This window comes from Culex quinquefasciatus, chromosome 2, assembly GCF_015732765.1.
Source record: "Culex quinquefasciatus strain JHB chromosome 2, VPISU_Cqui_1.0_pri_paternal, whole genome shotgun sequence".
Taxonomy (NCBI): Eukaryota; Metazoa; Arthropoda; class Insecta; order Diptera; family Culicidae; genus Culex; species Culex quinquefasciatus.
The window spans coordinates 174,663,795-174,680,674 of NC_051862.1; the positions used below are offsets into that span (position 1 = coordinate 174,663,795).

The window sequence follows — 16,880 nt, forward strand, 5'->3', positions numbered from 1 at the left end:
CAAGTTTTTGTCCCCCCTTCAAAATTGGTCCGAAAAATCAGGGGGCAACAACATATTTTTTCATAAAATTTCTAAATTTCAATGGAAATTGAACTGCAATCAGCTGAAATCAATTTGAAATGCATTCCTCTGCGTTCACAATCATTTTTAGCATGTTTGGGTTGATTCAAACATATTTTTTAACTCTAATAAAAAAAAATGAAGAAATTTTGAATTTTTAAAAATTTTCGATGTTTAGTATCGCATTTTTTTTTCGCTAGAATTTTTGTTTTCGTCAAATCTTACATTTTTTGGAAACCAATGATTGCAAACCAACTGAACTAGTGTAAAATGTATTTTTAAAAACTTTTTACATGCAAATGTCGAAACTACGGCTTATTATTTCAATATTTATATTTTTTAATTTTTTGTCCCCACCTCCCACCACCCTCGACCCCGGCCAGAGCTGAGGGACAAAAACTTTGAAAAATATTTGCATCGGCCTAAAATCAAAAAAAAAATAATCTAATGATTGAAGTATCAAATATCTCTCACAGTTTATCTCATTTCCTCTGAAACTTTTATCTTTCAACTTCTTGCTTCCCGGTCGTTGAAAGCTCTCCGAAAGTTCTGCTCGTGATCAACTGTGGCACGAGCTGAGCATATCTTTTTCTCTCTAATGCATAATGCGTCTCCATTAAATGAAACAAATAAGCTTGATTGTGATAATTTAAAAGGAGCGACTCATAGAACTTTGCTCGTGTTCGTTTATTTCACATTGTTTTCAGGAAGAAGAGGTTACACAGTTTGTTTTAACACAGAAACGTTTCGACATGCGTTGAGTATATATAAATATGATAGCTTTAGTTAGTGCATTAATCCGTTAAGTGACGACATTCTCTGGTGGACACGTCTTTTGAATCGGAGTGGTTATTTGTTCGTTAGTAAAAAGAGTGTAATTAATTTTCATCTTCGCCGCCTTCGGCGTCTTCTTCTTGCATTGAGGTAGCATTACTCGGGGTGGGCAACAGCTGGTCGACTTCCTCGAGAATTTCCTCGTCGGAGACCAGGATGAGCTCGATGGGACCGTTTGGCGGTATGACGATCGAGTTTTCAAGCAGGACGCTGTCGACTGGGTCTGACGATTCTTGGGGTTCGACGGCTTGCTCTTGTGGCTCCACGGAGGTAGCGGTTGAGGAAGTGGGTTGATCAGCGCTGCCGCCGTATCGTCTGTGGAGAAGGTCGAGTTGGGTCGTTAGTCGGGATCCGCGTTTTAGTGAGCGATTCATTTGATCCAGCAGTGACTGACTGTGACCTTCGAGCTGTTGAAGTCGTTCGGAACGGCTCTGAGTGTAGTTTCGTTCGCGGTCGGTTAGGAGGGCGAGGTCTTCCGGTGGGATTTCTGAAGGGCGTTGGCTTGTGGGTTGGGTTTCTGAGGAACTTCCTGGGATTGGGGACTCCGACTGTCGTGCAATGAACCCGTTGTGGATTCCGTCAATTTGGGCGGATATTTCGGTGCCACGAGTTACGGTACGGGACAGTTTATTACGGAACTCGCGAGCTTCTCGTTCTAGACGTTCGAGTCGATCGGCTCTTCGTTGCATCGCGTCTTGTTCGTTGGAGGTCAACACCTGGGAGGATGGACCTGCTTCTGCCGAATCTGTTTCTGAAATAGTATTGTCGTTCGAGGTATTTGGGCTGCTTGAGTAGTTATCTAGTCTAGAATTCAGTTCGGCCATTCGCTTCAACCTTGCTTCTCGTTTCATGTTGAACAACTCCTCGCTGGTCAGTTCAGGTTCCTTAACTGGCGTAGACTCCCGTTGGTCGATTTTCTCAATCTCCGAACACTCCGAATCATCTGGCAGATCCTCATCCGAGTCGTCCTCATCTTCATCCTCGTTCGTGTCCTGTCCAAGTCCGGCCAGTCTCAGGAACATCTCTTCAGCCGTTTCCGGACCACTTCTCTTCTTCTTTCTTCCCTTTTTGGCTTTCTTCTTCACCCCGCAGGCAATCTCATCCTCCGGAAAGATCGGCAAATCCTCAATCTTCTCGTTGCAGAACTGATTCGCCCTCTCAACGTTGCCCAACGACTTCATGTCGGACTCGCTGTGACACTTTCGCATCTCCAACATTTCCGCAACCTGCAACAGCAACAAATTCCCCAGCGAGGCGCTCCGGCGGAACTCGACCAAGCTGCTGCAACTCTTTCTTCCCAGCTTCTTCTTGAACTCCAGCTGACCTCCTCCTTCCGCATCGTCCTCTTCATCGTCCGTCGTGGGCTGTTCATCGCTGTACCCACTCTCTCCGGACGCGTTCAGCGAGTCCTGCTGCTTCCGGGCGGCAAAGTCGGCCTTCAGCTGCCGCCACTGGTCCTCGGACTCGGTGTGCTTGGCCCGTGCCGCGGACCACTTCAGCCGGCAGTACTCGAGCTCCTCCTTCAGCTCGCCCAACAGCCGACGCTTCTGCTGCAAATGGTAGCGCAGGATCTGCTCCTGGGTGTGCAGTTGACGGTGTTGGCGCTGTCGAGGGGGAAGAAAGCTTTAAATTTGTTAAATCAAACTAATTTTAAGGTGAAACGAACCTGCATCTTGCCAACCAGGTGCCACGTCTTGGTCAACTCCAGGCTCACCACGCTGAGGCGTTTCTCCTGCGACTCCAGCCGACGCTCGAGGTGGGTGTTGAGCGTCTTCAGGCGGTTCGTTTCCTTCTTGAGCGATTTCTTCTCCAGGATGAGGTCCTGTGCGCGATGGAACGAGAGCATGTACTTCCGATGGTGTTAAAGCGAAATAATCTCATACCTTAAGTTTTAGATACGTCTTGCTGACGCTGACCACCAGCTTCGGCCCATTCTTCGTTTGTTCCGTCTTGAGACATTCTTCTGATTCACCATTTTCCTACAAATTAGACGTGGGAGAGATGTGAAGCACAACCATGAATAAATTCAAACCCATTTCACAATGAACCCCGTCAACTCACCACAAACTGCACCTGCTCGGCCCGCTCCTGGTGATTCACCAGCTCGATCAACACCCGCCAAACCTTGGGCAGCTTGTCGGCGATCTGTTCCGGGGACGCCTTCTGAACCTCGTTCAGCATTTCCTCATCCCCCGCAGGAATCCCCTCGCTCTCCTCCTCCTGGTCCACTTCGGCCACCAGGTCGTACAACGCACGGGGCAAAAACGCGCCCAAATCAAACGTTTCCGCCTCCTGTTTGGTCATCTCGATCAGCAGGTCACGATTCTCCGCCAACACCTCGGCCAGCTTGTCCAGCCGGACACTGCTGGTGGCCTGCTTTTGGCTCATGCCGAGCAAAAACTTGGAGATGAACCGGTTCACCACGGTCATCTCGGACTGTAGTTGGCGGGCTTGGGCCTCGGATTGACTGAGTTGTTCCTTGGTTGCGAATAGCTCGGTTTTGGACGCTTCCAGGTCGGTTTGTAGCGAAGCGACGTGTGATTCGAGATTTTTGTTTCTGTTTGGGTGCGGGGAGGGGGAGAAAATGAAAAGAAAACACGGTTAGTTGACGATGGTAATTGACTATTTGTGGACCGCTTTGTCATAATTATTTATCATCACATGTCTGCGGCGGTGATTTATTGCAAAAAAAAAAAACACGTGGCTTGAAAATAAATGCATTCGAATTTTGTTTTGCGAGAAGAAGAGTTTTGCTGAAAAAAAAGATTAAAATGCCTTTCAATAGCGGAAGACCATCAAGTTGGAAAAAGCAGCATATATCGATTTTTCCATCAAATCTAATAATTAACAAATGAAATTAGATCTCAAAAACTACTTTAAATCAATGTTGTAGTCAAAACAAATAGAAAAAGTTTATCTTTTTCCTAGCCTTGTTTGCACAAATAATTTTGTAATGCATTTTTGGCTTTGAATGAAACATTGTCAATTCATATGATGTTTCCATGGACCCACAACTTTTCATTGTTGCCAATAAATTGATTGCACTAGATTCAATTTACTTTAAGATTTCAAAACTAATAAATTATTGATTACTTTTTCGAAAGTACTCAGGAACATTAGAAACCAATGGAAGATTAGACCTATGCAAAAGTACTCTAGATAAATGCTCTTTAAGTATAGTCCAAAGAATCCAAAAATGCAGTTTATTGACTTATTCGAATCTCAATTCATAAAGATAACATATTATTTGTACGAAAGAAAAGTGATTTCAATCATCAAAAGTTACATTTGAGGGTCCGATCAACAATTTTTAAACTTAATTAATCAGTGTATTGACTTACTTGACTAAAATACATGAAAAAAAGCACATGGAAAATAGTAAGAAATGCCTTTTCTCAATTTTGGACTCTTCAGGGGTTGATATTACAATTAATAAATTATAATAAATATTCTAAATTAAATTCAGAGTAATTTTTAAAACAACCTCTGTGCTTTCCTGTGCAGATAAGACCTTTTGAAAATTTAGTCAGGAAATATAATGTTATCCTTTATACATTTGAAAAAATATTTTCAAAAAATGTTAAAAGATGAGAGAACTTTATAAAAAATCGAAAATGGATATTTGTGCAGCTCAGCAATTCCTAACGAAATCGCCATATTTCATGACATTTTAATTTTTATATTTTTTGATTTAGCTAAAAAACTTGAAGGGGAGCTCCCCTAAAAGTCTCCACACAATTTTGGCAGCTGTTCTGCTACATCATACTACTATCAAAAAATCGCCAATTATCAATGAATTTGTGAAAATATTATTTATCTTCAACTTTTTTGTCTATAATCCAAAAATTTTAAATTTGTAAAATAGTTGAAAATTCTTTATTTGGCTTAAAATGTTTACATAAGCTTCATTCAAAGTATTATGTATAGATTCCAATCGATTCTAAATTTTTTTCCAATGAAAATTGAAATTTTTGCCCTCTGATTTTTTAGGGAATATTTGAAGGAGCTCAAAATTTGAAATAAAATTTGCCATGGCCAATAGAAAATGTAAATTTTATTTTAAAGTTTTTTTCTCTATCTATCTCTATCAAGCAGTGTTGAGATATCGTTGCACCCGAAACTGTTAACTTCAAATAGCTATATCTCGGCAATGATTATGTCGGTAATAGCTGAAAATGTTTGTTTTAGTGCCATGAAAACAAATTTTAAAAAAGTTTGAGTGTGTTCTCGAACCAACCCTTGACATTTTTGCTGATTTACATGCACGGAGAGACCGGCCGGGGCAAATCTAAGAAAATCTTGGTTAATTTAACTAAAAGTATGGGTTAATTTTTTACACAGCTTTTTTTCAACAATCGATTGTTGATTTTGTTAACCCGAAATTGCTGACCACCGGTAATTAAAATTAACTAAAAAAATACTTGGAATTGCCATTTTTGTTGGTTAAATGGCCGAAAAAAATTCTAGCAGTCGACTGCTAGAATATTTTTTTCAGAAAATTAACTAAAAATTTCTTGTTTTCAGCTGAAATATTGTGGAATATTCCGTTAAAAATTGGCTGGGTAATGTTTTTCAACTATTTTTCAACAATTTTTTTTCGTTGTATCAACCGAAATATTTTTGCATGCAGCAAATTATTAGTATTTTATAACAAAACATTTCTTAATTAGACATAATTTATGTAAGTGTTGATATATATTTTCTTTTATTATCTAACGATATAGGCTGGGCCGAATTTCTAGCTATATTTTAACTATTGTCTTATTTGAATACAGAAAAATATTCGTACATGTACTCAATAATTAGCTGTTGTTAGCAATATTTTTATTGAATTTGCAGTAAATTTTGTAATAATGCCTCACAAATTAATGCTGAGTGTTTTTATTTTCGCATTTATTCTGCCTAAAAATTTAACATTTTGTACTATTAGAGCAACACATGTCTCATGGTGAGAAACATTGGAAAGTGATAAACATTGAATAAATAAGATAATTAGCGAAAAAATTGTGCACTGTATTCCGCCGGCGGAATACAGTGCACAATTTTTTCGCTAATTTTCTTCTTTATTCAATGTTTATCACTTTCCAATGTTTCTCACCATGAGACATGTGTTGCTCTAATTTATACGGTTACCCTCCTTCTGGGTCAAAACTCAAAATTACTGCGATTTTGTACTAATCTTTTTTTTTTTTTTGCATGCAGTTGTTAAATTACTTTTAAAAAGCATCAAAACTAAACTTTTTTTTAACTGTTGTTATAAAACATGTAGAGTTTTATTAATGTTTAAAAAAAATACGTTGCATTTAACTAAAAAAAATGAAAAAGCATATTACAAATTTTGTTAAACATATTTAAAAAAGATGTTTAATTTAACATGAATTCCTGAAAAATAGAAATCGAGCAAAATTTTCACCAAGTTTTAAGCTTATATTTTTATTATGTTGTATAAAATTAGGTGTTGTATTCACTTACCATCAATGTGAAATCATCAGATAAGTCATCATTATCTACAATGGTCTCAGGTTTAGTTATTTTTCTTGTGGTTGGACTCAGAATTTTCACTAAAATGAACCTTTGGCTGCAAATAGACATGTGAAATGTATTAGTCATTTAATACAAAATTCTTAATTTCGGCTATAAACTGAAAAAAGGAACGTAAATAAATGAAATTATATTGAGGAAAGAAGAAATATCAATAATGCTACTTACCAAGGTTGCATTAATTTAACAATTTCTTTTGGCAACAAACTTTCATTTCATTTGATTCAATTTATTCAACGTACTCCGATTCCTGAAAAAAATATTTTGAGTTTTACTTACCAGTTTATTGAGCAGTCGTATTGCAACAAAACTATCAAGATAATAATTATCTTCTTTTATATATTTTAAATATTTTTATTTTTTTATATTTTACTTCATCTCTATTTTTTATGTTGTTTATGTTGCGTACACATGGCATTTCTATGTATTTTATAATTGATGATTCTGAAAAAAAAAATAATGGTTCATTAAGATTTTCTGCGTCGTAAGCATACTTACTTGGATTAACCAACATTTTGTTAAATTTGCCCGGGCTGCTCTATCCGTAAAGAGTCGGCCCGCATTTCCCTTCTATTGCCCTCACGTTCCATCAAACATTCTTCTAACGTGTTCAACTCACTCGCATTGGAGGTCCTCATGGCGAAGGTCGTCATCTTGCTCTTCATAGTTTATCACCTGCAAAGAAATCATCAACAAACCTACTCACCAATTCCAACTCCCCAGTTGCAACACTTTGATTTGTCACTTCAACATTAGCCAAATAGTGTAATTTTCACCTTTCACATACTCTCACTTCATAATTAACAACACAAACTCAACAAATCGACCGCTCTCGTTCGAATCCTGACTTCAAATGACAGACGTAAGCAAACCCAAGTTCATCTTTTAAACATTCACCCAAATGTAAATTATATTCAACCAACAAAATTTTTGATTTTCCTAAAACCAAAGCTAACAGTCGAGCACGTTCATTCGAGTTCGGGAAATCTGTTAGCTTTTTGCCTCTAGCATTTTCAACAAACAGGTTATTAAATTAATACTAAATTTTAGTTATTTTAACGGAATATTGGCAGTAACAAGTACGTTTTTGTTAAAATTTACGAAAGTAAAATCAACAATTTTAATTGTTAAAATTTCTGGGCACGGTCTCTCCGTGTGTATGTAACCCCTTAAAGACATTTACAAATTTGTATTTCCGAGATCACAGCTGAAACAAAATTCGTGAATGTATTTTTATGAATTAATTGAAATTTTTGAAACTTTTTAGAAAAAAAAAATCATAAATTTAGTGATATCCTGTGAAAATTCAGAAAAATCTGATGATTTGTTTTTGTTACCCTATACCAGCTGATTCAACCATTTATTTTTTCTCAATAGGCATGAATCATAATTTCTAGCTCATTCACCTCATAAAATTTAAACGACTCGTTTATTTTAAGAACACCGCAATCCAGAACAATCTTGACAAACAACGTGTTCCGCCTCACTTTGGTTTAATTTCAACGTCGTTATTACGTTTCCGTTTCAAAGACCGACAACACTCGACATCACATCAACACAATTAATCAAACGAACCAGAACCGCAACACGGGACGCGACTTTACAATTCACCCAAGGTACTCACTTTTCCTGCTCGGCTTCGAGGTCATTCTTGCGCAGCTCCAGCTGCCTCAGCAGATTGTCCCGCTCCATCCGGGAGACGCGTTCCCGCTCCTCGTACAGCTCGCGCAGACTGCGGATGTTGGCCATTTGTCGTTCGTACTGGCGGCGCAGATCCGAGGACATAATCTGCATCTCACGCTCCGCCAGCGAGTCCTCGATCTGGCGCAGTTTCGCCTTAAGCTGGGTGGGAGGCAGGGGGGGAAGAAAGAAACGGGTTTTTAGTGCAGAACGCAAAAGACTGTGAAAGGAGGGGGGATTTTCAAAATTTAATTTTTTTTTGTAGTAAATTTAAATTTAGAATACATTTCACAAAATAACATGAATTATCTTTAATTTTTTTTTCAATAGACAGCATTGAAGACATTTACCCTACCGTTTACCCGGTAAAATGTAAATATGGGCAAACAACTGAACAACAAAACTACACAGCCATTGCAGAAAGACTGTGAAAAGCGGGGCAAAAAGTCGGAAAATGAGCGCGCGCACGCGGGAAAAAAAGGAAACTTTGTTGATTGTAAAGATTTCATTTGTCGACGTTTGCTTCCTGGATGTCTCTTTTTTGCCCTGGTCTGCCTGCGGAATCGTGATGCAGATTCCTTAACAGGAAAAAAAAGAAAGTGAAATGTGCCCTGAATAAATACACACAGCAAATGACTAACCGGGTGCAGATCTGATTGTTTGTGTTGCATTTAGTTCACATTAAAGTTTAGTAATGTGACTTTCAAGAATTTTGATTTATAATTCATTAATCTTAATTAAGGTTGAGTTGTCATCAATGAGACAATTTTGGTTTTCAACATTCAAAGATTTTTGTATTTTTTTCATAAGCATTTTATATTTCTATTAATCTATGTTTTTCCTTTCTATTAAATTATTCTAACATTGACCAAAATATGAGATCGATCCGACCTCTACAGCAAGAAGTTGATGTTTTCAGCGACGGTGTTATAAATTCTGTAACATTTTAAATAGTGAACGAATCTTTTCGCACTCTTCGGCAAAGTTGTACCCTGGAACACGGATTATGTCCTCATGAGCTTTTTGAAAAAAGCAAAAATCGTAAATGGGCTCAAAACTGGCCAAAACCAAAACGCACCGATTTTACGGGTTAAATCCTATTTAAAATTCAAAGTCAAAGCACCAGGTCCTGTCGCAAACAATGAAGCTCATATTTGGGCTTCGGGCTCAGTACACTTAGGGTATCATGCCCAGAAATGCCCGCAAAAATGACCCATTTTGTTACATCCTAATAATTATATTTATAAAAATATTAAAAACACCCTAAAAATCTTAATATTGACTGGAAATTTAGGAAAAACATCAAATTAGAAAAAAGATATTGGATGAAGTTTGTAGAAATGGCCTGATACTACCAATATAAAGCAAAATGCATATGAATGCTTATAAAAACTAAAAATGGCTGAAGAAATAAATAAAACAAGAGAAGTCAAGTATTTCTTGGAACAAAAATTGCTCAAAATGGAGGGACCATCCATAAAGCACGTTGAAAGTTTTTTTTTGGTAATATAAACCCCTCTCTACTTCGTGGGCAACTGTTCATGAAAAAATATCTTTTATATGGAGCGTGGACAATTGCAAACCATGTCCATTTATCATTATTTGTCAGAAAAATAATAATCCATACTTCTTTCCAGATTTCGACAAATTTTGCCAGATTCACAGTTTATAGCCAATTTTGCACATCAACCAGAGTTTGCCCAAGTAACATTTTTAAACCAACTAGCCACCACCTAGTTTAATTAAGGTTTTATGGGTCTCGTGGCGCAGGGGTAGCGGCTTCGGCTGCCGATCCCGATGATGCTATGAGACGCGGGTTCGATTCCCGCCTTATCCACTGAGCTTCTATCGGATGGTGAAGTAAAACGTCGGTCCCGGTTTCTCCTGTCTCGTCAGAGGCGCTGGAGCAGAAATCCCACGTTAGAGGAAGGCCATGCCCCGGGGGGCGTAGTGCCAATAGTTTCGTTTTTTTTTTTTCGGTAGCATCTTGATTGCTTAATAGCTTTATTTCGGTATTCACCGCTACCAATAAGCAAAAGCTAATTAATAGGTTCTAACAAGGTTTTATGCCTCGGACATAAAACCTGGTGAAAATTAGAGCCAACGGCCCCAAGTAACATTTTTAAACCAACTAGCCAGCACCTAGTTTTATTGACGTTTTATGGTAGCATCTTGATTGCTTCATAGTTTTATTTGGACATTCACCGCAACCAATAATCAAGAGCTAATAAGTAGGTTCTAACAAGGTTTTTGCCTCGGACATAAAAACCTTGGGACAATAAAAGCTAAATAGCTTTCAATAAGGTTTTATGAATGTTTTAAGAGAGTCTTGAAGACCTAATAGAAAGGTCATGCTAAACGGTTTTATCACATGCTTTTTTAAAACCAAGGGTGTTTTAACTGTCAAGTGCCATTAGGCATGCAAAAAGCTTACTTAAAACCATAAGCTCCTGAAAAAGCATTTAACGCGGCCAATTAGCAGTGCATAAATATGGCGCTAGAAGCGTGTTCTGATTGAATTTGATTGACAACATTTATGCTGAATTTCTGATATAATTAATATAGTTATAGATGTTTAAACATAATTTGAACATTTTTTTCAAAGAATTATAATTAAATGTTGATTTTTTTGGCTCTATCTCTCCTAAATTTATCAATAAAATTTCAACCGCAGCTGAATTCGAGCCTCCAATTGCGAGAAATAAGCTTTTAAATTATGTTGATTTTTTGTCATCGCCATGTTTGCAAACCATCTCCATTTTATCATTTGGCAAGAAAAATACTTATTTTTGCCAAAGTAAAACCTGTTTGGCATAAGACGTTTGTAGACGCATGAAATGTCATTTTTCCGTAACTTCTGACTAAGTTTTATTAAAGGTTTTTTTTACGGCATTGAGGAGGTTGATAGGATTCAGTTGTCCTTTAGGGTTTTAAAAGGGGTTTAATGGGGTTCTGGGGATCTTGTTACGACTAAGAGGTTTCAATGTTGGTTTAAGCTGATAAGTTTTATAGCGGTTGTAACAGCTATGATAAAGCCTAAAATGTTACTCGGGTGTTGCATCGAACTTTTGTTTCACACACTTTAGTATTTTTTAAAAAACGTTCACGTCCACGTGGTTTATGGATGGCCCCCAAACAAAATTAACCCTCTACAACCCAACCCCGCCTTTAGAAGGGCTTCGATTTGATAAATCGCCGAAAATCTATTTTTCAACCAATTCAAAGCATTGGAAGGAAGAACTCATAAATGTAATTTTTTAGGGGTCAACTTTGGCAGTGTTTTTACTAACATTTCCTATATTTTAAGTAAAAAGAAGTATGCAGTAATTTTTCTAGTGTTCCAGACTATGCCTTTACGCATTTATTTACAATTTAAATGATAATGGTGCCATTTTATAGCAGAAAATGTGAAAACAAGCAAAACATTGAAAAGTGACTGTATAAACAAATTACAAATAAGATTTAACAAATAAGATAGGCAAAATGTAATGATAGGAGGTGGTAGAACAGGCCAAATACTACCAAAAACAAACATAAACTAAGCAAAATGACCTCCTGAACACGGGAAAAATAAAAATTTTCGAAAAAAAAATTTGGGCAGTAGAGGGTTAACACTTTCCACCTTTTCTCATCATCCTTTATGGTCGAATTTTGATTGCCAGATTTTTTAAATCGACGAATGGCCTGATTTTTTTAAACTTTGACCTGCCAACACTGGTTGAGGTCCTAGCAACCCCTCACAATTTGAGAAAGAATGGTTTAGTCCAAAGCAAAGCACTTGTTTTCAAATTTGATTAAAAAAACACGTGTCACGCTGTAAAGATTTTCTTAAATTTTCAATATAATAGTTTGTTGCTAATTAGTTTCTTAAAAAGAATCTGATTTTAGTACAAATAAGCACAAGTATTTTTGTCAAAAAAATGGTGCTACAGACATACAGAAAAAAAAACATGTTTTTGCTCAACCCTTAAAAAATCTGTCAATAAATTTCAAAACAACTGCCACTGCACTTGACCACGTTGTCATTCAACGCCACTATCCAAAAAAAGTCACTTCAACCACATCCAATTAAAATACCGAATCACGTGCTGCTGTCTGCCCAACCCGTTGGCATGTGCCAAACAACGTGTTCCCCACAAAGTTCAAGTGCACTATTCCGAGTGTTGTCTCCTCCCCCTAAACTCCCCACTTCACCAGCGGTTTTTCTTGGCACCAGCTCCGTAAACATGACCGTCACCACTAATATTTACACCTGTCTCCTTCAGAACCACTTACCTTCTCCACCTGATCCTCCCGTATGTTGATAATCTCCTTCCCCGCCTTGATAACGTCCTTCAGTCCCTTGATCTGCGTCTTCAGCTGACTGATGTCCGTCTGCATGGACAGCACTTCGGCGTTAGCGAGCTGCAGGTGAAACTGCGCGTCGGCAAGATCCGCCTGCTGCTTCCGGAACTCTCGGTTACGTTCGTCACGAGCCGCTTGCTCCTCCTCGGACGGCGTCTGGAGCGCCTGAATCTGGCCGCGCAACTGATCGATGGTGGACTGTAGCGAGAGCAGTTCGCCGTTCGCCTGCTGAAGCTGTAGCTGTGACTCAGCCAGGTCTTTCTTCACCGTGAGCCGTGCGTCGGTGTTGGTGTCGCTTTGTTCGGCTGGTGCTTCCGCTTCGGCAGCTGTTTCGACGATCGTTAGCGTCGTTTGCTCCGCAAACGGTTCCGATGACCCCGCTTCTTTGCTTTGGATGTAGCGAATCAACGCGCGATTCTTGCTGCGTTCCTCGGTCAAGCTCGCACGCAGCTGTTCCATCTCCTGCTTAATGTCCGCCATTTTGGCTTGCCGCAGGACACGCTTTCTGGCCAGTTCCTCGCGGAATTCGGCCAGTTCCGTGCATCTTTCGACGCTTCCATCGCAGCACGACTCGAACTCGTCCGGATCTTCCGTGGAAGCATCGGGCTCGACCGTTGGGAGCGATTCTTCCGATGCTGCTGCTGTCGCTGTTTCCTTCTCGATTATTGCACAACTTTTGTTCACTAGCGGATCGCTAGTTGGCTGAGCAGTTCTCTGGAAAATCGCATACGCAATTGTAATAGTTTTTAATGTTTGATTTTTCATCTGGGTGAAAGTTATGCACACGGATCTTAGTGAGACATTTGAGCACATTTCAAGTCTCAACTTTTTTTTTTTTTTCTGGTTGAATCACATCCTTCATATGATTTTTTTTAAATATTGGCTGTATTTTTTCTGCATTTATAAGGAGATTTTTTGGTTTGGATTTCACTGTTTTAGATTAGATCATCAGAAATTGTATTGAAACAAATTTCAGTAAACTAAGTTCAGATTAAAATAAACTCTTGCAAATTTTAATTCTTAGATTTCTATTTTCTGAGCATTGATAAATTTATATGAAACATTTGAAATTTTTATTCAGATAAAACCAGTAATTTAGTTTTTTTTTTATTTTGCTTCGCATTACTTTTAAAAAATCATGTTTTTATTTGATTTTATTCTGTTTAGCCCTATTCATATTTTTTTAATTCTAACTGAATTACTGAATTAGTTTTTTTTGCAACCACAATACATTCAATGAAAACAATTTTCTGAAAAATTAGGCATTTAACAATAAATGTGTTTTTTTTCCATATAGGTATTTTTGTAAACCTTGGTACTAGTTTTTTTTTAATGATATTGGGTTTTCCGATAATAATGCTTGACTGTTGTATTTTTGTTCCCTGCAATCAACTGATTTTTTAAGTTTAAGTATTTAAGTTTCTCTTGATTTTTGAAGCAATCAATCATTAGATTGATTTTTGCAGAAATGTTTTAAAGCTTTAGAATTTATCTCAAAAAGTGAGAAAAAAAACTTGTTACTCGGTTGAAAACTATTCTGAATCCTTAAAAAATGCTAATTTATATATTTAAATCAAATGCAGTACTTTAATGCACATAAAAAAATATTTTTTTGATAATACATTTTAAAAGTATTTTTTTCTCCTCCCCTCTCCACCTTGACCAATGCCGACGGATTAAGATTTTATTAAAATTTGGAATAGTTTAGCTTCTGCTTTATAAAAAAATTAAATTAAATTTTTAATTTTATAAAAACCATCAAAAAAAAAAAAAAATTAAGATCAAATGAAAAGTATCTGTTTATCTGAAACGAATCGTAAAAATAATACTGTTAACCGGGGTGACATTGATAGGTTGAAGATTTTTTTTGCAATATGAAAAGTACGAACGGAATAGTGTGAAATCAAGCTTGGTAGACAAGTGTTAAAAATGTTTCAAGAATCACTCATTATGAAAAGTTTTAAAAGTTAGCTTACTACAGTTATGAAATTATTGATAAATAGTATTATTCAAATACTTTTAAAGTGTCATGTTTTTCTTAATTAAAAATGAGTTCGAATCGAAAAAAGGTCTGCTTTATAAGATTCTTTAGAGAATTTAACACTTAGAAGAGTCAAATTAGTGTTACTGAAATATTCTTCAATAAAAAATCATCACATTAATAGGCATTTTCTGTAGAACAAGTTAAATACTAAAAATGGAAAATCTTTGATTCATGCTGCAAAATTAGAGTGACAATAAAAGATGATACTTTTCTACTAAAAGATGAATTTTAGAGTTTTGATTAAACTGGAATCTGATTATCTACTTAACCTCAAATTTATATACATTTTTTTAAAGGTGATAAATTTAGTTTGTTAAATATATAATTTTGGCTTTTAGGCGGAAATTTGTCATAAGACACAGATACTATCAAATTCACCCGGTTTTTTAGCTATTGAAACATAACTTTTTCATAAAAAAAAACTATTTAGAATAAACGTTCGTGAGAATTTTGTGGCCTATCCCAATAATGTTTAAAAAATATAAATCCTGAGATTAGTCTTACCGTTGAAACGTTCTTGGAAATTTTGTGGCCTATCCCAATAATATTTAAAAAATATAAATATTGAGATTAGTCTTACCGTTTCAATATATAAATAATATTTTAAAATAAGTTTGAAATCCTCCCATTTCACCCCGATTTACGATACCTTACTTATTATATCCAAAACAACAAAATAAGTTAAATGAAAGCAGTTTTACTTTATTTTGATTTCAAAATTATTGGTTATTTAATAAAATTCAACCATTTTCATTTTTTTAAGGTTTGCATCTGTTTTGATGAAATAATAACGTCCTTGATGAACCATTTTAATCCTAAATTTTGCAAATCAAAATGTTGAGACCAAAATGTTCAAATAGGACGACATTAAATTGAGATTTCAAAATGCATTTTTGAACCCATTTTGCATCAAGTTTTTTTAAACTTTAATTTTCGAAGCATTTAAAAGTTTCTCTGGTCGTAAAAAATGTGTGCATAAAGTTTTACCCAACTAAACATAAAAACAAGCAAAAGTCATCACTTTGCGTAATCCCAGAGAACTGCTCACCTCTTCCTCCTCCCCAACACTCTCCTCCCCCTCCTCCTCGTCCTCCACCGGTCGCGACTCTTGCTCGCGAGCGTGGGTCGACTGAAAACTACCCATTTTACTTCCCCCTGCAACTGCAAAACGTTAACTTTTCCGACTTTCGGAAAATTAATTGCCACCCCAATTGGCCTCCGCTGCTGGCCACACTGGGCCTGACTAATATTTATTCGTTGCACTGCACTTTTCGGAAAAGTCAAGCACTGCTGCTGCTGTCCGGAACGATTATTAAATCATTGCGAATAATATAAAGTTTTTCCTTCTCACGGGAAATTTTTTCCTCGTTCGTTTCGAAATTACTGCGAAAAAAACTGACTAACTCAGAGTGAAAAATCGCGCGGCGCGTTTCGGGCGGGAGATCTTGTCGGGTTTGAGCAATCGAGACGACTGAGCTATTTTTGGCCAAACGTCGCCGTCACGTTCGTTGGAGTGTTTGACCGACAAAAACACCAAGCGTCGACTTTGGGTTCGTTCGTCTTAGAAGCGGAGCGTCCACAAGTTACTTTTGTGTGGATCTCGAGGTTTCACCGGCATTACAATCTACTCGAAATAGTCGTGGTTTATGGACGACCCCTTGCCTGTGTGTGAATGCGGATAAATGTGGACGTAGATGATGCACAAGAACGCGTGCGCGTGCCACCTAAGACCTAACCCTTGGCGAAGAAATTCTGCACGAGTGCGTTAAAGTATCATTTGACTCCATTTTCAACCTTTCAGCACATTTCAGTTAAACTTTTCAGCACTTGTCTACAGCCTACTTTTCATCGCCTAGAAAATTTCAATGATTCACTTTTCTAATTCAATACAAGGTGCGTTTTTTCCAAAATTGCAAAAAAAATTGCTAATCATGATTCTTCAGCAATATGGGCAAAAAACATTTATTGCTTATCTGCCTATAATTGAAAATTCGGCTATTATGCCATATTGAGAATTCCGAAAAACACGTTTTTTTGTTCGTCACCAAATCATCACCAAGGTAATATCAAAGATGAATGGCATTTTAAGTTTGATTTGCATCGGCAGCCAAAACTAAACAAAATTTTAGTGAAATTTAGGGCGTCCAATTTTCCCGACAACAACAAGCGACAACAAATAAAATTTTAGTTAAGTTTAGAACTCCATTTTCAATAGAAAACACATTATCAAATTAAATATAATATTTTTTCAAATTAAAAATCCTAAATATAAGTAAATATAAATTAAATAAAAGCCAGTCTTTGTAAAAATAAATGAAATTAAATATAAAATAAATTTCCAAAACCAAATCTGAATTTCCAGACCATTTTTTTTCAA

General features: G+C 36.9%; 1 protein-coding gene across 1 annotated transcript; it reads right to left on the minus strand.

The window, feature by feature from the left end:
• Positions 1-729: 729 nt before the first annotated feature.
• LOC6033135 (restin homolog) lies at positions 730-15,988 on the minus strand. Its single transcript, XM_038255219.1, has 7 exons — positions 15,552-15,988; positions 12,391-13,173; positions 8,060-8,277; positions 2,956-3,451; positions 2,778-2,873; positions 2,561-2,716; positions 730-2,498 (listed from the first exon to the last, which is right to left on the minus strand). The coding sequence occupies exons 1-7, from the start codon at positions 15,645-15,647 to the stop codon at positions 939-941; spliced, it is 3,405 nt and encodes a 1,134-aa protein (XP_038111147.1). The 5' UTR covers positions 15,648-15,988; the 3' UTR covers positions 730-938.
• Between the last annotated feature and the right edge of the window lie 892 nt (positions 15,989-16,880).